General features: G+C 39.2%; 2 protein-coding genes across 2 annotated transcripts in view; both read left to right on the forward strand.

Moving 5' to 3' along the window:
- Nucleotides 1–2,709, forward strand: part of UMAD1 (UBAP1-MVB12-associated (UMA) domain containing 1) — a 74,430-nt gene extending 71,721 nt beyond the window's left edge. Inside the window, exon 3 of the mRNA XM_075705829.1 lies at nt 1,352–2,709. Within this exon, the coding sequence (XP_075561944.1) occupies nt 1,352–1,609 (258 nt within the window). The 3' untranslated portion in view covers nt 1,610–2,709. The remainder of the gene's footprint in view (nt 1–1,351) is intronic.
- The window catches only part of C1GALT1 (core 1 synthase, glycoprotein-N-acetylgalactosamine 3-beta-galactosyltransferase 1), a 260,990-nt gene that overhangs the window by 220,368 nt on the left and 14,825 nt on the right, over nt 1–25,797 (forward strand). The gene's annotated exons all lie outside the window — the stretch shown is intronic.

Raw genomic sequence — 25,797 nt, forward strand, 5'->3', positions numbered from 1 at the left:
ACAAACCACCCCACTGCCACCCCACCACCCAAACTGTCCTACTTTCAAACAGCCACAACCTCAGGTTCTCTGTAACAGCCATGATCTGTAATATTCAACTCCAGCACAGGTCAGATCTTGAGCAGCACAACTCCCCTAAAAATCATAGAATAATTTAGGATGAACGCAACCTCCGTACAACCATATGCATTTAACTCTTATGATCAACTGAACACCAAATTAGCGTTTAAAGCTTTCAGTGCTCTCCCTTCCCTAATAACAGGGTAAGCTTTGGATTTTTCTGGCTGTGTGCTGAGTATGGAGGGTTGAAAGGAAGAAGTCAGGACTGCAATCAGAAATTCGTGTCTAATGTTCTTGGCTCTGTCATGACTTGTTAAGCACTTTTGAACAAATTACTGAATATTTCTGTATGTATGCTTACACAAAATAGAAATCCATATGACAAGCATCTTACTCCTACAGATGACATGAGAGCTATCAGTTTGCATAGCATTTTATTGCTATAAATAGTAAAACAAGGTAGATTTGATTTCTAGAGGCAGAGTAAATAATAGTCTTTTCTTTGTTTTTAAAACAGTAGAAGTTTTAGGATAGACACTTAATAAGATCATGTTAGTAGGCCAATATCAAAGCTTTCAAGTCTGTTGGGTCCAGCATCCTATGAGCTGGCGTTTTCTGTAAATTATATTGATTTTTTTCTGTATGGCAGGGGTTTTTTATTTGTTGCTTTTGGTTCAGAGGGATTTTTTGTGTTTTTTTAAGTTTTGTTAACTGTGGTTTTTCTATAAAGCACATATTTGGCAATGCATATGTTGCCATATATAATAGACCTCACCAGCCAGTCATGCAATTCCATTTCAAATTGGAAAGCAGCATTAGTAATACTTTGAAATAACTTGGATAGGAGTGTTTTTGAATCATCAGAGTCATACCTATGTTGGACAACTGAAAAGGCACAGGGGGAACAAAAGATGGAGGTTCATCCGTTTATGAAAGGAATTATATGAAGTAATTTCCCCTAAACAGGCCTGCACATAATGACAAAAAGTCCCACCAGCCTTATGGGTTTCATAAATGCAGAGTAGCATTATGTGGAAAAATCCCACTAATCATTAAAAAAAAAAATCTATTGTTGTTTTAGCCTTAATTCAAGTCAACCTGACCCAAAGAATTATGTTGACATGTATTGAGAATTGCTATTTTAGCTCTACCTGAACCAAATGCTGAAACTGATTTTATTTATTACTTTATTTTTTGTGTTCATTTATCAGTAGGTCATGGTGGTTCTAAGTACAAAGCCTTAGCTGCCTGATTTGTAGTGTCTAAATTTCTGTTCTTCTGTTCTCTTTAGACAAATACAGGGCACCGATCGCAGTTGACTGTATCAAGTGCAGAGGTGGGAAATGAAAGGAGTCAAAATTTGGAAAGCAGCCCTTTCATTTCAGATCTTCTGAGTGACGTACCCTTTGCCCTAGCACCACATGTGTTAGCAGTACAGGGCATCCATAATGACGTTCCTGACCGATTGCTCACCTACGACATCAATGATAATTTATCAAGATTTTGGTATGACTTTACACTTGAAAATTCAGTGCTTTGTGATCCATAATGTTTTCTGTATTTTTTCTGTCTGTGTCAAGGAACAAGTCTTAAAGTGAAGATAAAGACTTGCTTTAATCAACTTAGTATTTTGGGGGCCTGCCACTGGTATATCAGAGACATTGGATCAAAAGGATTGTTATTCACAACTGTGTTATATTTCTTAGCTTTAAGTGAACTGTAACTTAGTATGTTAAATACTGTTTATCTCCAAAGAAATCAAGCAAAACTGTTTTAGCCTGAGTAGGAGATTGTCTGTTGGTATCTACTTCTAGTAGGTAGGCTGCAGACACAAACATTTCATAACTTTAAGATGAAGTCTATGCACATCTGCACTGTTTTGTTATTTCACTCAGATACTAAACACATAGATCCTCTTACACGTGTTTCTTTAAGATCACCTCTGATTTTCTACAGATAGAAACCAGTATTCACAGTAAAGCAACGCTGCTTTGCACTACTGGACAGACAGCTTTCCAGTTAAAGTTTTAAAACTCAGAGTTAATTATGAGTACTTAAATAATTATGAAGACTTAATAGAAATAAGAAGAATTAATAGGAAAAGAACTTACCAATTTCAAAGTGAAAATCAGTTGCTCGGCTCCCTTTCCAGTAGATGGTATTTTTGTCCATCTCATTTTGTGCCTGGAGAAGTCCTCCCCGCCTGCCTGTTGGCTGCTGTTTGTTCTCATTACCACATGTGTTCCTGATTTATACATAGATCAGCTTTTCCATTTTAACCTCTTTGCCCCCTGAAGAAGGAAATCTCAGGACACGTACTTTTAATGGTCACACCCTTCTTTTTTTAATTTGTGTGCCAGAGATACAGATGGCAATGTTTAACAACAGGAAAACATTACATTGTTTCTTATCCAGCTAAATTAAATGGCTAAGTACCTAAACATGCATTCTCACAGACCACTGTGTCTCCCGCTCACAAGCATTGAGCGTGTTTTTCCCGACTAAAACCAGAGCTGCTGTTGCATGAGCAACAGCTCTCTGATGTAACATCATGATTTGTGATGAATAATGATCTGTGTCACACAAAAGACTACACTTGTTTTCTCTCTTGGGGTAGAATATTTATATTGTGCCAAATGTTAGTGGATATCTTCATATATTTTCTATGCTCTGTGATAGCTTAAAATACATATATTTTCACACTTGTGTCTTCTTACAGTATTTGAGATAAATATTGTAAATGATGAAGAAATTACATTGTGAATGTCTTAGGTTGTTAAATATTCATGTTTTAGATTTTTTTGAATGTATGTATTTAATATTTTTGACAGCTATGTTCATAAATGTTTTGAAGTTATTGTTTCAGGGAAAGTATCTGTGCTGCACTCCAATAAAAAAATGCTGAATAATAGTGAGTTATTTTTTATGTGTGAGAGTAATTGCTTGGCTTCACCTGCATTGTTTACTATAGCTGTGACCATTCAGACTTCATGGGAGCTTAAACTTGGAAATTCAGTTTGGAAATCTTTTGGAAATTTAAAAATCGGGGTCCTTCTAATCAAATATATCACACTTTCATCTGATGTATTCCGTGTACTGTGTTGGTGACTTGCGGTGGTTTAGGTGGCATCCATGACACTGCTCTGAGGATAGTATGGCTGTGAGCTGGGAAGTACTTGGACCTCTTAGAAGGAGAACTCGTTTTACCAAGTTGTTTAGAACTGGTTTGTGTGCTGAGTTTTCTAGTTAACACGTACCTGAAGCACTAAATTTAACTTTCATGATTGTTTTGTATTTAATCATTAAAAAATTAACCATCCTGCAAATAGCATGTTTCCATTCAAGTTGTCCGTTTCAAATCTGAAATGTTTCTGTAGCCTAGCTGGTCTAGAAGCAGAACTGCAAAACACTGCTGAAGAGCCAACAAACTCACTGTACTTGTTCTTTCCTTGCTAGCTGATTTAACATATAATTTTTTTGGCGTTAATTTTTTGTTTAAAGAATGATTATTTATCTAAAATAATCACATCTTGTCAGAATCACACTCTGCTACACTCACAAGCCAATGCGCTCTCCTTTCAAAAGAAAAGAAGAGGCAAAGGAGGGTGGGGAGGAGGCTGTATTCGCCTATGATGAGAAATATGGACAGTAGGTTAAACATTTGGCTGCATCCTTAGCCATATTGCATAAAGGCTAAAATTTACACCTAGCAAGAGTAGTAGTAATGAGCACTGGGAATGTGTCTCCTGACTGCCCTCTCTTCAGCAAGGGCTGGGGCTCAAAGCTCTCCCTTGCTTGACACCATCCATAAAAAGTGGATTGAAGCCTAATGGTATCCAGACAGCAAAGGAGAATTTATTCCCACTGGGATAAGAAAAAAATACACTTAAACTGTTATAAATCAGTAAGATTTATGGATATTACTATTTGCCCACTAATAACATGAAGATGGCACAAATCTCCAGAAAATTAAGTATTTCAAAGAGTCTTAGCTCATATAAAAATGTGAATTGCTTGCGTAAGATGTGTTTAACATCATACACTGAGTGATTTTTGCGTAGAATATATGTGAATAATGTGTATCTGTCACTGTCAACAAATACTGGATGGTTCTATATGTTGTCATCCAAACATTTGACCACTGATGAAGGAATATAGTTAATTTTAGGAAATTTAAAAACTCTGAAAATGTAATCAATATTGATATCAAAATCGTAAACTGCCCTGGCTGTCCTTTCTATATATCCTGTATATAAAAATGAGAACTTAAATAGAACTGTTTGCTTTGTGTTATGCATATATATGTAAATTGTTTAGACAGAACTGAAAGGTATTTCATCACTGATGTCATTAACGTCGGAATTAAGACAGGTTGTCAACTCCAGAACGAATAGTGAAAGGCTGAGGTGTGATCCTGGGCCGGTGAAGTGCTGTAAATGGGAGCTTTGTCACTGCCTTTAGTAGGCCTGCACTCCTTTGTTAAATAATTTATTTAGAGTTACTTTGGTTCATGGGAGATTCTGAATTTTGTTTGCAGTTCTCTACGTTTTCCTCGCAAGAGATGTACTCTGCATTGTGTGATAGCTTCCTTATGGAACTTTCTAATAAATCAAACATAACAAGAAACTTCTTATTTCCTCTGGAAAAGTTGTAAATACAGGCTCTGGAAAAGTCTAATTTTAAACGTAGAAAAAGGGGAGTGAAGCCCACATGTTCAAAGGTAAATCAAAGAATAATTGCATCCAGAGCAGCCCGACAGAAGGCTGACTGGGAGCTGGTCCCTACAGACAGCTCCCTGGTGACAAACTCCGAAGTGGAACCAGACAATGCCGTGTCCGGCAGGTCAGTCAAGGAGGTGGTTACCGAGCCAGTTTCTGATCTTTTCTGCAAAGTACGATCCAAGCCCTGATACTACAGTACTGCAGCTGCCCAATATACACTTGTGTGGTCACAGATGAGAGGCTTTGACCCTAGAGCAAATAAAGGAAAAAGGCAAAGAGCATATTCGCTGCGGTAATTATAGTATCTCAGAATAACACAGAGTTCATTGCATTTTTAGCTGGAGAACCTGTTATGTTCACAAAAGCACTAAAGCAGCCTCCTGGGCGAGATGAGTGGGTTGTTCTGAAGAATAGCATAAAACTTGCGCTTGAGAAACTGCTCTCCTCCCCACCACCCCCCTCTTGTTATGACACGATAATTCATCTTGCTTTGAGTTTTCTCTGCTCAGCCCTAGTGAGTATGGAGAGGAACCAGAACTGCAACTCCTAGGGGTAAGTCCTTCCCTTCTTAGGACTTCTGCTGATGATAGGGCAATTCCAGATTAGCCAGATTTCCTTTCGAAGCCAGAAAGTGTCTGTTAGAGCAACAAAGAGGCAGAAAATCCTCCTTAAAATCCAAAGGTGGGCTCCTGTTTAGTGCCATAGGAAGAAGGAGTTTAATAAGCCAGGTTGGGTACGTTCAGCCCACCTGCTGTGCTGCATCTCTTCATCAGCGTTAAGCTTGACGAGCTTGCAAAGTCAGAAGTAGGTACAGTAGGCCTGATTTCTTCCCATCAATACGTCAAATTCCTTAAACTAAGGAAAACTATTGATCTCCCTGTATCCTTCATTGAGACCATGTTATTTCTTTAGCAGTTAGATATTTATGACCTTTGATTCTCCTAGAGAATGACCTCTTTCTTTTCAGCATCTTTCACAGACGAGCCTGTTTTCTGAAAAGAGACCTGGGCTTCTTTCTGCAAAAGGGATCTGTTTCCATAGACACCTTCTTAGCCTTCCTTCTGTCTGAATCACAGCCATCCACAAGAAGAGAGGCAAGTATTTATGCTTACTGGAAGGGGAGAAAAGTCGCTACCTTGTTCCCATTGTGTTGACAGTCAGTTAACTTGGAAGCATTACTGCCCATAGAATGAAACTGAGATTTTTGTAAATTCAGAATTTCATCATTTTCAGATGCCAAGAAGTAAACTTGGTCTTCTAGGCATTGCTCACTGTCTATTTAGTTCTGGAGCACAAATTTTGGGTTCTGTGTACAGGTATGTGAAGTTTTTCTTTGGACTATATGATGCTAATGAGCATAAGACTGTTTTAATTCTCCTGCAAGTGCTGATGTGTGGGCTGAATGAGCTAAAAAGCAGTAAGCCTCGAAGCACTACGTTGACTTCTGTGGGTGCAGTCCCTAGTAAGACAACTGTCTGTGCAGAATTCTTTTCCCTCCATGTGTGATGGTTTTAAGCATTCAGTAGAATGCCCCCAAAATAATTTAAACTTTATTTCCTGAAACATACTAATGGAAAGCTTTTCCACATTCATGGTGAATGCTACAGATCTTGGCTAAGCCTGGCTATTCTATGTACGATTACTTTGAGGCCATTAAAAATTACAAGTCTTTTACAGATATCTACCTACTATGAAATGGCAGAGTTCTCATGTTCATTATTTCCTTTAGTTGTACAGAAGGAAAAATACGTAGTAAAATTACATCAAACTAAGGCAGAGGAAGGACATGTAAAGCAGTTTTCATTGAAGATTGTTTCTGTAGTAGCTAACTTTGGCTGTAATGAAAATACAGAAACTAAATGAAGCGCAGGTGGTAAGAATACGATGACACTATCATATTGGTGATTTGAATCAGAAGTAAATCAGTACTGTGCCCCATAGTGTCTTTTTTTTGTGTCCATGTAGTAGATAGCACAACAGTCCCTAATGCCTCTGTATGTTAACATAAATAATGGGAGAGTAACGATGGATCACATACTCAGAGCAGATACTTGGTTTTAGTCTGCAGCCTTCCATGCTCTAGTCTTTCTAGACTGTTTTACCAAAAAAAGACAGTGACTATTCTATTAAAGTTTACTTTCTGATGAGGTATCAGGGTAGCTCAAAGAGCTTTGCTGTATCACAGCTCACTGCTTTGTCAAATACATCCCTTCAACAGAAGCAAAACAGTCTGAGCACACTGCATGGTTCATCTAATAAACCAGGAGTTGTAAAGCTTTCAGCATTGTACTGCAGGTTATGACGAGATGTTGGAGAAGGCTTTTTTTAATTCTGTGGCAAAAGAGAGTATCTAGCCGTGGAAGTGGAAGTTATGATGACCCCAGAAGGATGCGGCAGCTGTAGAACAGAGACAAGAGAGGGCTTAGTTCTGCCAGCCAATTCAATTCACTTTTCCTTGCTGCAAAGATAAAATAAACTCTTGAGATCAAAGATCTCATTTACAAGGCTGTCCTCTTAAGTCAGTCGACACATGCACTTCAATAACAGAACATAAAAGAAACTGCTCATGAGCAAACAAAAAAAAAGATGAGCCTCAATTATAAACATCCCTCATCCAACTGTTTGTGGATACCAGCGTTGTGGTTAGAGTAGCCACTCACGTCCAAATGTTCGCGTAACTGTTCTGGGAGGTCAGCTTTGGGCATCCATCTAACTCTCACTGGAAAAGAAGTCCGAAGCAGATGGGCTCAGAAAACAAAGACTCAGGTGAAATGGACCATCATGGTGAGAAGGGAATTACTTATTTAAAGCAACTGATACTTGTTAGACCTGAAAAAGACTTTGGGACTTTAGTCTGACCACTGTGTCACCCTTTTTATGAAGGGGTCTGTTACTTGTCTGTTTTCCTTAAGAAAATTATGCAATGTGTGATGTTTTGGAAACTGTACAGTAATTTCCTTTTTCAGCTGTTTTTAGAAACTACTGGTGCATCTGCTTGGCTTATTCTGCTCTTAAAGACATTTTTAGATTCCTGTAACTCCGACTTTGTCTATTGTATGTTTAGATAGGGCTTTTGTAAAAGACTTAATATTTATCTTACCAATTGACTCAAAGGATCTTTTTGCTGTTATTTGACTTTTATGTCTTTTGCAGTTTGGTTAGTTGTCCTTCAGTTGTCTCTCAGATAAAAAACACATTTCTCCCTCTACTTGATAGGGTGGAATAGAACACACACATTAGATTTATCCCAGAAAGGACTGCCAAATTTTATTTCAAGTAGTATTACAGTACTTTCAGATATTACATATCAATCAGTGTGATTATGGCTAAAATTGGACATACAGGGTTAACATATTCTCTATCTTTTGATGCAGTTCAACTCACATTGTAATTTAACTCTCGTTTTGGGGGTAGGCAAAGTGGGAAAGTGTCATATGGGCGATTGATACTGGATTAATAGAGGGATTTAAAATTACTTCCTTTTTATATGTTTACTGCATGTAGTGTGCAGTATATGCAGTCATTCAATGATAAAGTTCAAATAACTGCTTCGAAGCTGGAAGTTGCCATCAGGTTTTTAAATGGCATCAAATAAGAGGCTGTTGATTGAGAAATGGAAATGTAGTGCTTTGCTGCAGATCTCTAGAACGCTTTACAGTAGAAATCAGTATTAAGATTCATCTTGAATCTTAATACCATAAATTGAAGACAAGTTTTAAATCTTAGGACAGCTGTAAGAAATAGAGTGAATGAATAAGGATGGCTGATGTATTTTTGTTTACTTAGAGGCTAGCTAGTGAAATTAGCTCTATTCATGTTGCAGCTATTTCCATAAAAATTTTTGTATGGCAGACTGTTGTTCTGGGTACTGATTTGTACAAATCTAAGAGAATCTCTACAAATAAAGCCGTTTTCCAGGATGATAGGTTTTGTCCAAAGCTGTTCATATTTAAGAAGACCTCTAAGTCTTCTCAAATTAACCCTCTTTGCCACCACCTCCAATGGCTGTCTCTCCTTCAGAAGAAAGTTGCACCCTATTTTAGAAATATCAATCCGATGCCTCCTCTGGGATACTCTACTCCATCCAGTTGGGTCTTGACAGATGCTGTGCTTCTGGGATGGGGCATATCCTGGTAGACAGGCATCTCAAGGGTGATAGTCGTTAAAGAAAAGGAAGTTGCACATTGATACCCTGGGGGTAAAAGCAATGCAGACTTGACCAACTTCCCTTTGTATCTCCTACATGACTAGCCATGCAATGACAGAGACCTGACACAATTGCTCTAAGCCTGCAAGGTGGTGCTCAAGTCCTACTCTGTGTTCCTGGAAAACAACCTACCTCTAAAACCTTTGAACTGAGCAAGACCATCTTCTGGTGATCTGCCAGTCTCAGCAGATTGCCTGAGCCATTTCACCCTGCTTAGACCAAAATGGGAGATTTAGGCCAAGATGCTAAAGGCTATCACCTAGAAGAGGAAGCCATCCCAAGACTGATCTGTTCACCACAGACATCAAAAAGAAGTCAGGTAAGACTTGCTCTGCGAGGATCTCCTGTAGCAATGGAAGTCTCTGGCTATTTATAAGAATATGTGCACAGTGACTAAAAAATCACTTTTTGGTATTAGATTGGTTTGCATATCCTTGTCTTCATGGCACAGAGCAGGAAAAGTGTTCCTAGTGTGTCCACTGCAACAGCAACCTAGCTGTACAAATATTTTCTCCAAAATAAAAATAATTGTTAGTTAGGAAGAATAAAAGCCAACTAGTACACCTTTCTTAAACAGATGAGGTAATTCAAGTGAAGGATAAAATCTTACTTGGAAATTTGCAAATAGATTATTGTGGTTTTAGATAAATTGCAATTAACTGAACAAGGCCTTTCTGGCACCTACAGCTTCATCTTGCTTCAGAGAGTTATTTTGGCTCATACACAAACTAATATTCTGCTTCCCCAAAGAAACAAATGATGAAGATAATGCTGAAAAAGTTCTCCTTTGAAACACCATTCCCTTCTGATATATCACTTTAGTCTGGAAATCATGACCCAGTCATTAGTCAGTCTCCAACAGAATAGTCCACTCCCTTTTAGGACTTATTCTGAAACTGGTATCGGAACAGATAATCCATGCAAAACCACCTTGGCAAACTGGATCAGCGTACGCATTGCCAGAGTATTAGAAGACAAGAGAAGGCATCCCTGCAATGGGATTTAATGTAGAGCACGGGTGAGATCAGAAGTTAGAATATCCTACATTTTTCATTGGGCGGGGGGTGGGGGAGGAAGTAAAAAAAGACAGCTGGCAGCTTGGCACTTTGCTCGTATTTTTAAAAATACTGAGGGTCTACTTTGTAATGGCTGACAAATGTTGTTGAGAACACGGTAACTCAGCAGCAATTGGCTTACTCTGTTTACCTTTTCCCCCTGTATGTATCTATTGATCTTAAACTCCTCTGACCTAGAGAAAGCCTCTTCTACAGTGTTTATTACATTTTTAAGATGATGAAATTTGCAGTAAACAGAGAAGAGGGATGAGTCTTAGCTGAGGATTTCCTCCCTTGAACGTTCTGCCCCCAGTACATCCACCCTGGACTTGTAGGTGCCTTTCCTAAGTGCCTAATGGCATGCTGGCTTAGGCTGGGCCAGAAGGTCCAAGTGGGGAACTTCTCAGGTACAAATCTCTTCTCTGCTTCCTCCATGCTGATGTGCTTAATTACCATCCCAGTCATCCTAGTTTCCACCTGCTCACAGGAGAGGAGGGAAAGAGGAGCTCTTTGGCCAACGTTAAGATGAGAATCAGCCTCCGGCTTGTCCTCTCTTCCTTTGGCTGGCTGTGCAGGGAGCCAAGCATGACTGGTGCTGCTGCCAGAGGTGGCTCCAGCAAAGTGCCTGGAAATGGGATGAATTTATCTATCTCAGCCTTTTTGTCCTACTTCTCTCCTGATGAATTATTTCTGCAGAGATCGGACCTGTCGTTAGCAGTGGAAGGCTGTATTACAAATGGGAATTCATTTACTTTTAAATAAGTATTTTGATTTGTTCAAAGTGTTTAAGTCCTGACAATGTGGTCTGGGAAAGGTTCAGTGGGCTGTTTCTTTGCTCCAAATATAATGAAAGAGCTGGTCTGTTGCCAGCCATGGAGGGAGGAGGAGGAAATTAGAATTATGCAGTATTTAAGGAAAAAGCCAGATAAAAATAAAACTTCATTCTCTAGATGCAGTTTTAGTTATGAAGTGAACAGCAGTTCAAAGTAGAGAGATGTAGAGGAAGTTAAGTTATAATGACCGCTTCCTAAAATGGATTGAGGTGGAATGCAGAATATACTGCTTAGTTGCAGGCCAGCAACCAGCATTTTTCAATCTGCTGCTTTCTCCAAATGTGTGAGAAAATGGCCTTGTGAGTTCACATAACTTTCACGACGCTCAGTTGCCAGTTGGTGCCTGCACCTTGTCCTCAGCGTAGAGATATTTTACACACACAAAAAAAGCCATTCTGAAAGAAAAAAGAGATTTTTGCACACACTTGGGTTTCAGCAAAGTTGTGACAATTTCCATTGTCATAACAGAACAGGATTTGTCCTAAAGGTTATAGCAGAATTAATGTAAAAAGTTTGGGCAACAGAAACGTGTCATAACCTCAGATACATATATAGAGAATGTAGATATATAATATGTATCTGTGTGTATATGTAGGTATAGATAGATAGATAAATAGGTAAAATTATTATTTACAGAGATGCATTGTGTGAGATTGGTCTTCAGTTTTTCCAGAATAATTTTCTTATGATATCCTTTAATTCAGATGTCAGATGCTTCACATGACTCTACTGTCTGGAAACCTGTGTCATTTTGCCATGCCTGTTGTTAAGAACGCAGTTACCAGTTAGTCCGCGTGTAGAAAAAAAAAAAGATTTTTCTTTTTTAATGCCCAATAAAAAGCAGTTCTTGAAATTTTCCCATTTGTAACTTGTGTGAAGGGGCTAAGTATGTGGCTATATGCATAGATGAAGTTGCAGTTTCTAGACCTGAGTCTTTACTGATTTCATGTGAACCGTGTGCCTTTAAGAACTACTCTCTATCCTCATAATTCCTTATTATAGGAAATTGCAGTTGGCAGCAATCACATTAAGTATTTAAATATTTTACATTTAATTGAAGGGATTAAATTCACATTTCCAATTTAAAATGTTTTCCCATCTTTACAAAACCTGGTTGTATGTTTTAAAGCTTTTTTAAAATGTTAATACTGACTTAGTGTGAAAATACTTGATTTCATGAACACAAAAGAAGACACATTATTATCTTTTTCTTGTCATTTAAAGAAGGACACATTCTCTAGCAGGAACCAAATTGTTTATTATTTTGATTGCTGCCTTCCCTTCACTCCCCTTCTCCATCCCTCTCCCAGTGACTGATTTTAAGCGTCAAATGTGGAGAAAATCCTTATAATGAAAGAGCTGGCATAATATGGTCTAGAACAGCGATCACATCCAGCTCATTTTTTGTAGTCTACGTTTTCCTACTTTTTTTTTTTTTAAATCTAAGTGACTTAGATATTTCCAAGAATGAGGCTCAGGGAAAAGGAATTGTGGTGACCTCTTCTTTGAAGTAAGATTAAAAAAAGGACAGGGAGAAAGTCTATTAAAATGTGGCTGCCTTCCATGCTTTGTAAAAACGTGCTGTTTGGGTGTGCAAAGCTGCCAAGGAGCCTGTATGTATCTTGTGTGTTCCAGTCAACAGCGCTCACCCTGCAATTGCATCTCATCTCCATTTTTAGGCAACTCTGTCTCACCTTCTCTCTGCTCTTAGCAAATATCTGAGAATTCGCCAGTACAGTCTTCTGTACTTTTTTCGTGATGGTTTCAACTATCAGGCTGGTGAGATGCTTGAACCCCAGTGCTGTTGATAGCCCAGGTGGGGCGGCAGTTTGAGCCAACGCGATTTTTTCCAAGGTTTTGGGGCAAAAGCTGGGTTCACATTGTCCTAGGGTTGTTTTTTAAATCTAGACAATTTCAGCCATATAAATTCTAATCTAAAAGAGCATTAAGATTGCAAAGCTAAGCATGGAAAGTCTGCTGGTTGGGAGGGAACAGTCTGCATCTGGAATATTTCCAGAAGCTCCGCAAAGTGGCTGTTACCGCAGCGTTCCTAAAAGGCAGCCGACGTGGGAGCTGTGCTTTGTAGGACAGCACGTTCGGCTAATTGCCTGTCTCGCTGACACAGATTGGAGCCTGCAGCCCCTCGCTGGGTTCACCTGCTGTTCCTGGAGACAGAGTGATTATTGATCTCAGTGGAAGCAAGGACATCAACTGGGAGCTAGGAGCTTTTTTTTCTTACAAAGGCAAAATTTTGCTCCTGTGGCTGGTTGTTGCTCCCATTTCCAAGCTCCTGCTGGATCTCAACTCTGCTTCTCGTAGACACGGACTCCTACTTCACAGTTGCTAATAATTACACATCTAATTCAGGGGTCAGAAAGACTTACTTCTTGCCTCAGATACACACCCAAATTGTGTCCTGGGTGCACATCAAGACGAGGTCGTGGCGTCTGGTATTTTTTCCCCATATTGCCTTCATTTGGAAAGAATGTGTGTGAGCGGAGGAGGAGCTGTCGTGCATTTCAGCGGATCCCCATCCAGACCATGAGAGATCCAGGCCTGTGGGACACAGCATCCCGTATCCCAGAGTACCCCTTCCCAAAGTTCTCATTCGGCAACAGTCTGATGGCTTTCACGAGGGGCTCTTGACCCTCAGGTTAAATCCTTGCCTTCCTCCTCTGTTTCAAGCAGAGGGGTATGTGTTCCACCTTTAGAGACTGGGCATGACAAACAGAATGTTTTGAGAAAAAAAAAAAAAATCCAAGAAAGATCATTCAAGTGCAGTCTGTTCATAGTCAAAATAAAATACCATTGGAAAACAAATGTTTCCAGGTGTTGCTCGGAATGAGGGTGAACTAAGCCTGATGTCATGGGCAAACAAGTTCTACACGCTTGGTTTCACCACAGCAACACTGCGGCTCCCTCAGTGCCTCAGGCGGACCAGCACGATCTCTGCACGCTGTGGAAGTACCGCTCCTTGGCGAGAGGCGCCCGGGCAAAAACTCCCATACCGCTGGGACCGACTCCATTAGGCAACTTGAAAAGTCAGCAGAGCCAACTTAAAATCAATCTGCCGCTTCCTAGCGCAACTTGTAAGCTGTCTCAGGGTGGCCACGGTGTAATCACAGTGCCTTAACCCGCTGAGCGAGGGTGCAGTGGGAGCAGTGAGTAATGGAATAGCTGGATTTGAAATGCATACAGGATAGCTGCATCTGTGCAGGACAGGAGGTTTTCAAAAAATCTTGAGCCCTATCCATCCTGTTAAACAGGCATTGGTTTAAGATGATACTTTGGGTACTATGCTTTGTTAATACCCAGAGTAGTAACACTTCTCCTTAGCCTTGTCCGTACTACAGCAAGTAGTGCAGCCCAAGAGGAGTGGATCTGTAGACTAAAAAAACAAACCAAGGCTGAGGGTTTAACACCCGCTTTTACACGCTTTTCCAGTTTAGACTACTGTCCTACAGACGGAATGTCCCCTGGACTCCGAAGCACATCTTCTGGTTTAGTTGCATTCAGAAGGAAACCAGCTTGGTTGGCGGAGATGGCTCCGTGATTCAAACAGAAACATGGGAAGTTAGGATGATCCGGAGACGGACTCCCAAGCTGAAATGCTAGCGTATATGCACACCCTGTATTTTAACAGGACTTCACTGCAAGGGCTTGGCAAGCACAGACTCGAGCTGAAGAGATGCGGAATATTCTTGCGAAGTCATAAAACAGGGACTTGTTACAGCAATTATATAATTATTATGTAATGGTTACAAAAGTGGGATTTGTCATAAAATCAGTTATCCTCTTATCCTCTTGATGCAGATCAGATAACTATACTTTTATTCCAGAATATCATCCAGTTTCCTAGTTCCATTAACTCTCTGGATATACTAAAACACTGCAATATACTATTCTGAAATGGCTCTTAATTCTCCATGCTTTGCCTTTTATACATGTAACTGTTGTGAAGAAAGATTTTGGATTTTTTTGAAGATTTTTAAAAATTATTATTCCCAATTGAAAGAAAACAAACTCATCATGGAGTGAAACATAAAGCAGGCCACTTCTAGGTTTGCATTACTTAAAACTGTAAAATAATGTAAAAAATCTTTTCCACTTTTAATATGCATTTTTGGCAAAGTAATTTTGAAAACAAACTAGAACAAAATGTTGAAACAGATATTGATGAAAAATTCTTTTCTTTCCAAGTAGAAAGTTGCCAGAATAGTAAAGCATGTGAAGAGTTTAAATTTTGATGACTATTGACCTTCTAGTGGAAAATATTCTCAGTAAAACTGATTAGTTGCTTCTTTAAAAGTAAGGAGGCAGATAAACAATGCTTAGTCAGAAAATGTCTTAATCTACCCAAAAGCAAAAGCAGCTATAAGATTCTGAAACCTCGTCCAGATAATCATTATCTGAAATAGCCTTCAAATTACAATTGCCACCATTAATGAGCTTCATGATCAGGATTTTTTAACTGGAAAAAGAAATAGGAATGTGAATTGTTTTTTGTGTATGGTGCACATGCTTTCATAACTTTTTCCTAACCACACCATGAGCTGTAACGTGGCCTGGTAGTGCCTACTAAGAGTTTTGGTTGAAAGAAGCACTTTTCACTATACAGCCTTTTTTATGGCTTTTATATGACTCCTTTTTATGGCTCCTTTATATGACTCCAATGTTGAGGAGCTTTATATTTCTCCTCCAAACACAGTCATCTCCCCTAATCCATACTTGTATCGAACAATTTGAAAATAACATTATTAATGGGAAGGTAGTCACCCACAGAAAGCATAATCACATTTGATTTTAGAAAATATTAATAAATTGAACACGCAGCCTGGATCTCACTTGTCTATTTGCCTTTTACAAAAGGATATATGGGCTATGGATAATTTATAAACAAATAGTATTATATTATTGATCACTAATCTCCATGGTTACTGGACTCCTCCAGTTTCATCTTCTATGGCTTCTATGCAATTAAACCTTGTTGCACACGTACAGCAGTGCAAGCCAGATTAGGCTAGAAAAACAGGAATCATTACAAAGGACAAAGAAGGAAATTTCCTTTATTTTTCACCATGGCATAACTGGCAAAGCTGTTTTGTCTCTACGTATGGAACTGGGGAAGAAAAAGCAACATTGTGCTCAAACACCAGAAACCGAGTGCTTGCAAGTAACAGTGCACTGAAGTTAATGGTGTGCTGATCAGATTTAGGTCCTGATCTTTGTCCATAGAATTTTTTATAGACCTTTTTGGCACTTTCCGCCTGTTGTCACACTAGGATCTGTTAGAATACCCTCAGCTTGAGAGTTGCTCTGTTCTAATGTGATTATAAAGTCGTGGTAAGTACTCAGGCTTGTACAGTTAATTTTTTAAACATCTTTTTTCTTCCTTCTTGCTGTATGAAAGACCCAGACAATCAATGGGAGTGTTATTATATTTTAAAAAAAAAAGCAACATGAATATACCTACACATGCAATATTAAGTACCATAAAATTGAACTTTCTCCCCCGCTCTATTTTTCAGTTAGAGTAATCTTGGACAGTTCTTGGAGCAATGGTGTGGGAAAGTTTAAAGTCAACTTCAGCAAAGTTTACTTTTTTAACAAACATGTTTTGAATACTCTTATATGTCACCTTTGAACTGACCTGAAGCAGGTTAGTCCTAGATACCCTGAGTCCAACATATCTAACTACTTTAAAATGCAAATAGGAAATAGTGGAGGATGCTTTGGCATCTTGAAATAACTTTAAAAAAATCTCTTTTCTAGTCTCCATGCACTGACTATTATTTCACTTTTCCTTATCAGACTGTTTTCCATTTAATTTTAGTTTCCCTGTTTCTGGATTCAGTTTCCCCTAGCTTCATCTTTGTGGCATATTTATCCTGCTGCAAGCTATTCCCCGAGGTTGTGGGTATCTGCTTTCCAATCTAACTGCAGAGGTAACTGCTCTGAAGGGCACGGTCACCTTTACTGTGGCAGCTACCAAAGGGCTCGCTGACCGCTCCTTCTCCTTGCATTTCTGCATATTTTCAAACAGTAGGGTACTACTTGTTAGCCTTGTCAATATTTTCATACTCTGTGGCCTCTCTCCTGCCTTTCTGTTTCTTAAAAGCCACAGATTCCTTCCCAAATAAAGCACATTAATGATTTTTTTCTTGTTCCACTGTAGGTTCGCTCCCAAATATGGTACTTTTGGCATTTATCATATCTCTTGAGGGCTCCCAATGGAGTGGATACTCACAACTAGCATCAGATATTAAAAACAAAAATGTGATTTACAAAGAAGTTTTACAGAATGTTCTTCCACGTAATCCATTTCAGAAAAAGTAGCAGAAATGAAAGGGTTTAAATACACAAAAACCACGAAGAGGTACTACTGTAGTCACAGAAGGACCATAAGCAACAAAGAAATCCACTTTTAAAACACAAAGTATATACAGGACTACAGAAAACAAAACATTCAGTGTATAGAAAGAGGGTTTGTGGATGTTTTAGGCTAGATAAATCCCCAAAGCTGACAATAGGAGTCTTTCCAGAACTGCATTGAGATGACACTTTCATAAAAAAGAGTGAAGCAACTATATAATTCTATCTACGTTTCTGTAGAATTGCGTCATCCTCCCCACACTAATGTCTAATTCTCCCAAACTTTTCCCTGTCTTCAGAAGGAAAACAGTGGTCAAGAAGTGAGCCCAAATGAGCCCACCAGTGAGGACTGAAAACAGGCGTTTGCAAAGTGGAGTCTGTGGAAAATTACCATGAGACTTATATGTTAAAAATTATTTAAAATGGCTTCAGAAATCAGAGAGAAGGGTTTTGTCTTCACTTCTTTCTAAATAAGAATAACAAATTGCAAAATATGCAAGGCTGGATCACATTAGAGAATTCTTATAAATTATATATTACATAGTTGGACATTAAACTGTTAATACAGGAAAGCTTCAGAGTATGGGTTTCCAATTTCCACTTTATGAATTTTTGTCAGCACAGCTTCCTGTGGTCAGATGACGTATCCTGTCAGTGCCAGGCTTTTTTCCCCAAAATACTTAATTGAATTTTAATGTTGTGCAGAAACTCACACACCGGTGTGTGGTGGAAAGGCAGTGCTAGAGACCATTCTGATTTTTTCCTCCTGATTGTACCTTTGTGATTTCTTACTATATTAATTCTTGTAAGCACGTCAAATTTTCTCACTGAAGACTTAGCCATGTGAGCCTTAATTAAACACATTAGTAGTCATGGAACAATTACAGTAAGTCTTCATCAGAAAGAATTGGTCTGCAGGGAAAAGGAGCCGTACAGTCAGTGTATTGTGTCCTAGCACTTTATTTACAGAGGCCACACTGAGAAAACCCAAGATCAAATCAGTAACAGTTTGCCTAAAGAAGAAACTACCATGCCTCATGGATTGAGACAGTAAAGTCTTCTTCTTGCCTATTATTCTTAATGCACAGCCACTGTCACGGAGCTTAATCAGAATTCATGAAGCTGCTAAACCTGAGGAAGATTATTGATGTTATTAAAGATGTAGCAGCACCAGACTGAGAAGACGGGGCCTCCAGAGGAAGGAAAAGACGGGCGCCTCCGGGGAAAGCCGAAGCAGTTATACTTCACTCGGCGTTTAGCTGGCAGGTTCACCGCTGCGAGAAACCAGAAGCATTTTTCTTCCATAGATCGGGAGCTTGAAAGACTGGGCACAATTGCCCCACGTTGAGCATCTAAATCTCTTTACCGATAGCTTCTAAGTACGCCTTCCTGGTCATCATCAACAACGTTTTAATTAACTTTGAAGACTCGATTCTTTCTTCAGTTAATCCTATCTAATGCCACTGAAAACAAAGGAGTGGTATAGGTGTAGCTGGATGGGAATTTAAAAACTGTAGATTACAAGGATGTTACAGATGGCCTAATTTGACTGACACAGCTGGTACTGACACAGAAAGAAATCACGTAGGTGTACTTTCGTATCCTAGGGATTTTTTGCTGTACTAACTCTTTTTAGAGTGCAAATTAATTGCTGTATTTATAGAAACTGTTGAGTGAAAACACTGGAACTAGAACTGTGCAAATTATTTTTTCGGATCAGTTGCCAAACTGAAAAATAAAATAAAATTTGTTTAGACTGACCCAAAATACAATTTTTCCATTTTTCCTGATGAAAATAAAACCCCCAAACATCCCAATTTGAATAAGTGGTTCCATTTGACAGGAAGTTAGCTATTTTATTTAGAGGTAGCTAGAACAAGAGGAATCAAAGGGCTCAATTCACAGAAATTTGGGGTCGGGGGTTCCCCCTGCTGAACAGCTGCATGGTCATGCTGCTTCACTCAGTGAGATGCGAGAACCCAGGTTAAATTTGGAAGGATCCTCCAGCCTCAGGAGACAGGATGTTTGGAGCTGAATCTCCCTCAGTCTCTCCTGCTGCAACTCTTCCATCCTACTTCTATATAAAATGCATAATAAATATTAGGCCACTCAGAGAGCATGCCCATCCCTGTAAGACACAAACTCCTTACTTGTGGCCCTCACATTTTTTTTCCTGTGCCAAAGGAGCAAAGGGATAGAAAGAAGGGTGGAAGAGAAGGAGAGGCACTGGCTGTTGCCTCCCTTCCCCAACCGAGGAGGGCAGAAGGTCCTGCAGCTGGATACCCTCAGGGGGATGACCTGGAGGTCCTCCTCACCTTCCCCTGCCCTGCTTGCCAAGGTGCTGCTGCACCCTGGGTATTTAATTGCATACACAAAATACACCAGTGTCAGGAGCAGGGACTGAGAACCCCACCCAGGAAAAGCTAATAACATGATAATTAGAGGACTAATTTAGGTAGGAAATTAAAAATCTGAATTCAAATGATCTCATGAAGAGGAAGGTCTTGAATATAGAGCACCCATGTTCTGCATCGTTCAAGTGCCAGGCATTGCATCAAAGGAGGCACAAGCCTTTCCTTTTTCTCTTCCAGCTTTATTTATTTATGGAAAAAAAAAAGTCAGCTGAAACTACTTGGCAAATCTGATCCAGATTAAAGTGTAGGGGGGAACTAAAACCAGTACTTTTGATAATTACTGTGGTCATCTAAAACATTCACCAGCTGAACGCCACAGTGGTATTCTTACAGCACACCTGTGCAGGCAGGAGCATCAAGCTAAACTGGAATTCATTTTATCTCTCCACAGCAGGTAAAAATTGAAACTTAAAACCAGAAGGGAGTAACACATGTCTCTTGGCCAGCAACCATGCTCTTGATAACAGGTGACATGCAGCTGCTCTTATCAGGGTAAAAGTTACTGCCAGAGAGGTAGGAAAGAATTTTGGGCTTCATTCTCATTGCAAAAGGAGGCAGTTCAGCGCTACGTCTGCAGGAACTGTGGGATGAGCTGTGCCACTGGGAGGAATCGTTTCTGTCTCCCTACTCTTTCCAGAAATCATAGAACTATAGAATCATTTAGGTTGGAAAAGACCCTTAAGATCATAGAGTCCAACCGTAAACCTAACACTGCCAACTCCACCACTAAACCATGTCCCTAAGCACCACATCTACATGTCTTTTAAATCCCTCCAGGCATGGTGACTCAACAGCTCCCCTAGGCAGCCCGTTCCAGCGCTTGACAATCCTTTCAGTGAAGGAATTTTTCCAAATATCCAATCTAAACCTCCCCTGGCGCAACTTGAGGCTGTTTCCTCTCATCCTATCACTTGTTACTTGGGAGAAGAGACTGACAACCACCTCGCTACAGCCTCCTTTCAGGTAGCTGTAGAGCCTTATTTTCTCCAGGCTGAACAACCCCAGCTCCCTCAGCCGCTCCTCATAGGACATATTCTCTAGACCCTTCACCAGCTTCATTGCTCTTCTTTGGACGCACTCCAGTGCCTCGATGTCTTTTTTGTACTGAGGGGCCCAAAACTGAACACAGTATTCGAGGTCCTTTCCATTGCGGTGCGCCCTTACATGCCAGCCCAGACAGTTCCTTGCTTGGTGAGGGGGTCCCACATCCTCCAGTGAGAAGAGAGAGGGGCCCAAGCACTCGTTCCCCCTGTTTGTCCTCCAGGAATCCATCACCACAACCGAGTAGTGAGCTGGACCATGGCTCTGCGTGTGCTTACATGCTGTGCAAAGAGCTCATGGTGTGCTTGAGTTTCATGCCAGTGACATATTTCCCAGAAACCATGGATCAGGTTAGTCTTTCAGTACCACTGTGTTATTATGCTAGTGTCATAGATTATTTTTTTCATCTACATTTATATATTATATATATATAAAATTTTTATATATATCTATATATTCTCTCTCTAAATATATTTCATCTACATTATATATTCTGTATTTATGATCTATCCAACCTATTCGAGAGACTTTCAGTTGTGAAAAGGAGATACAGCCACAAAAAGAAAGAGGCTAGAAAAATGCCATCTCAATCTTATCAAGCTAGGTGAAGTATTTATGGAGCATGCCCCATTGCGAAGATGAATTTTGTTCTGACTTTCCTACATCAGAAAAACAAGATTTTCCCTCTTAAAACAGTCCTTTGAAACCAACCTTGACAGTTTCTAGGGAGTGAGGGCTGATCTCCACTTGCAGCTGAGGATCCAAGTGTGCCAACCCACATATGTATGCCATGTATGTTTTAAGCAAACAATTTCATGCATAATATCATTTACCATCCATATCAACCTGAACAGTTAAGAAATTAAAATTCTGTGGTATTATGGATTCACTGGGCTGATAAAACGAGTTGCAGCATGGAATCTACTACAAAAATAGTCAACACTTGACACAAAAAAACGAAGAGGCTGCCCAAACACACGCTATCCTTTTGCAGTGTTTTGTGTATCACTATACCCCTTCAAAATATTAAACATGACATAACTAAAAGTAGTTGTAATGTGGTTTATTTCTAGACTGGAACACCGTTCCAGGAAAGGTAGGACAGGTGTGAGGCCAGGAGGGTGGATCTCTGAAGGATTTTTTCCTAGGCGAGAGAGGGACCGTGACAAAGCTCCCTCTGACCTTCCGGATGTGATTGTAAGAAGACCAATGAAGAGCGACATGACTTACTCCAACATGCAGCAGACACTGTGTTTCCATTGATAATCTGTGCAAGTCCACTGTGTGGAGACCAGTATTAGTCTCACACAAGAAATGAAAGATGATCTCAATATAGACTGAGAGACAGGAAATACCCATTCTGCAAAAAAAAAAAACAATGACAACAGGACAGCTACATAGTACGTAATACCAGCAATAAGGACAGTCACAAATAAACTCTTCAAAAGGGCAGAATTACCTTAGGTAGGAGTTCTTTGCCTTTCCAGAGTAAATGTGCCGTAACCAGTACCAAATACATGTTCTAAGAAATCATATATAATTAGAACCATTTAGGATTGATTTGGTAAAGCATGAAAAAGCATCTCATAGGAAATCCATTGACGTGTTTTATTGGTGCAAATAGCTCCGCATTTCTCTGTGTATATCATACGCTCAGTATCTCAGGAGGAAAATAAGATATGTGGATATAAAACTTAACTGGTAATTCTGACTCTCATCTTCCAATTAATTTCTTGTAGAAGTTTCTTCCTTAAATAAGTTCCAGGATGTATCAGATCCACCCTTATTATGTTGTTATTCTATTGATGTACCATTATTATTTTGATCAAAATCAAGGTTTCTCTTTCCAAACTGCTGATATATAACAGAGTAACTTCCTTGGTTTTCTTAAAATTCTATCATTTAGTTACTATAAGCACCCCCTTTTCTCTCTGAATCTGTATTAATTCGTAATAGTGTACTTTTATAATCAATGTTTTTCTTCTAAAGATTCAGAAGAATTCTGAATTCTGAATTCTGTTCTGCAGAATCCTTTTAATTAAAGCACGCCCATAAAAGCTGGAATGTTGGAGGATGATGTTTTTTGGAGCTGCTGCTGTGTGCTCATGAGTATGCTGCACATCTTGAAAGAAAAAGGTGGTTTCAAGACAAACCTAAATGTCTGATAACAGCTTGTTCTGTACTTTTAATTTGTGCTACTTTTTGAACATGTTAAGTTTTAGTCTATACATAGGCTCAGCCCAGTACTTTTCTATCGAGTGTGTAAGGCTGCTGCGGGGAGTGATGCACTACAAGCTATAATTTAGGGGGAGGTGAGAACTGCCTGAAATACGTGTATCTTCATAAGTTATTCCTAAAATGCTATTATTACCTGAACTCTCTCTAGCTTCAGAACTAAATATCCTTTCCTTCCCTCTGCACTGGAGTAGAAAGGCAGTGGGAGGGAAGCAAAGTTGGTTTGTTTTTTTTTATTTCCGTGGCTGTGGAGCTGTTATATATAGCTGCCAGTGGCTCCAGGAGCCCATGCTGGCTGAGGGATACCGCTGGGCTGCCGAGGGCTGTGCTAGCTCCAGGCAAAGCAGGGATTTCCCAAACACCAAGACATCCTCAGAAAGACGGTGCTGGACTACGGGCACTCTTAACAAAGCCAGTACACAAATACAAAAGGCCTACCTGCCCATTATAAACTTCTCAAAGTGACAGGCGTGTATTAACATGGCGCTCAGATGTCACAGCGATGTCCATTCGATGCATCCCAATGCCTGGATCAAAGGATCAAAGTGATCACGCTAGTGTCTGTATTACAGTTTCTAAATACACGACTTAAAATGCTATCGCAAAAGCTAAACCAATGGGATCTTTGTTCTCATAAACTTTATTCTTTATGTAGTGGCTTGTATGTAAGACTCTTGTACAGCTACTGAAGTTCTAGAGTGTTTCTATGAAACTAATACCAATTTAAATTCATTTGCATATAATAAAGTGGAATATTTTTAGTGCTATTTAGCATAGCTAAAATGTATGTATGGAAAACAGCAATAAAATATGGAAATTTAAATTTAGTAAACAGTTCAGTGGGAATTTGTAAATGAGAACTCTTCTTTGGAAAGTTTGCCACTTGAAAGAAGAAAAGCTGTTTTACTTGGGAACTTAAAGCTCCACTGGATGGAATATTTTTCGGACTTTTGGATGGACAAGCTGAGCTTCTAAATCTTTTCTACCCCCATGTGTCTGATCACTGTCACTGCTAAAATTAAGCAGCAAGAAGCTTAATTTATAGGTATGTAGGAATAATAAGCAGATACACAAAATGACATTTACACAGCAGTTATGGGCTATTTATCACAGGGCTATTGAGGAAGCAGGGAAATGCCTGGGAGCTGGCAAAACACTAACACCAAAAGTGGACTTCCACTTGCACAAAACACAGGAACAGAACTTTTTTTTTTTTTTTTTAAATCTCTTTGTCTTAACTCAATGTTAATATATACTAGGGAGTAACATTTTTGAAAATGTCATCTTGTTTTCATCTACACAGACATATTTTCTGAGTGGCAGAAGACAAAAATTGGATCTCTGATAGTTGCTTGAAAAATAATCAGTTCCCACACAAATTCATGGTAATATTTAAACTTTTTGTCACTGTCCAAGGAGCTTAGTATGATTTATACTTTAGACATGAGATTGGAAAAAGTTTTTTACTTTTTACATATTTGCCACATTGATACAAATTAAGTAATGACTTTTCCATGCTTATAATCTAAAAATATATTTGCTTCGTAAAATACAAACATATAATTTAAATAATGCTCTCCTGAAATCAACCTCACACACCTCTGCCATCTTCTTATCCATGTTATCAGTTTTTTTCTTTTTCAAGAGAAGATCTAATCAACAAATCCACATTCTTTCTCCTTTCATCCAATCTCCCACTTTTTCCTCTCTCTCCCAATCTCTTACCCTGGCAATTCTAATCAGATTTTCATTTTACCCCTCCTCCTTTACCAGTAATCCTGTAATTTTCTATTTGTTTGGGTATTTTTTCCCTTGTTCTTTGTTTTTCTTAACTCTTCATGGCCATCCCAACATACATAGAAGGATGTCCACATTTTTTAAAATCCTACATTTGACCTCATTTTGCTCTCACATTTCTGCTGAGTTTTCCTCCTGTCCATAACTTCTAAAATAAAAGAATGCATTGCCTGAAACAATTACCTCAGATGGCTTTCTGCCAAATTCACCTTTTCCCAAGTCATCTTTAATTTCGGCTGTGTACATTCCACTCTGCTCTTCTGAGGTCACTATTAATGATGTGACTGAATCTCAGGACTCCTTCCATCCCCGCAGCCTGTGACATTATTGATCATACTGTGACTCTGAAATCTTGTCCTCTCTTGACTCTCTGTCTTTTCTTGTTTTCTTTTCCAAATCATTGCCAATTCCTTCACCATTCTTTCAGCCGTGGCAGATCTCCATCCTACCTTTGTCTTTCAACAGATATCTCACCAGGCTCTATTTTTTCCTCTTATTATTCTACTCATGTGTTTTCTTAGATGATTTCTTGTGATTGCATCAATGCAACTGTCATCTCTACAATGCAAGTTCTCCAGTTTTCATTACATATACCTGGTTTCCCCTTGAGCCTAAAACATTGAAGTCAAGTGACCTTCATGAATTCTTTCTATGATTTTATCAGCCTGTCTTTGTATCCTTTCCTGGCATTCCCCTTTACTGCCATTTTGAATGCAAGTTAGGGGCATCCATTGGGCACTCATCTATCTTGTATCTTACTGTGCAGTTCCTTGTTCCAAGCTGGTGATGCCATTTTCAGCTGCCCAGTCTTCCAGGCTTTCTTCTAGAAAGCAATCCCCCAAATAGACTGTAAAAAAAAACCCAACAAGCTATGCAGCCTTCCTTCAAAGTTATCTCAAATCCCACTACTTTCATGATGCTTTCAGGAAACAGAATTGGTATTGGTCTACAGCAATTTCAGTGGGGAGTGCTCTTTTTAATTTATTTGTAAATATGTTGTGTGCTACATTTCTCAGTATAGATATCTAGTCTATACTAAATACATACTCTGACTTCACTCTT

The sequence above is a fragment of the Pelecanus crispus genome, chromosome 2 (genome assembly GCF_030463565.1).
Source record: "Pelecanus crispus isolate bPelCri1 chromosome 2, bPelCri1.pri, whole genome shotgun sequence".
NCBI lineage: Eukaryota > Metazoa > Chordata > Aves > Pelecaniformes > Pelecanidae > Pelecanus > Pelecanus crispus.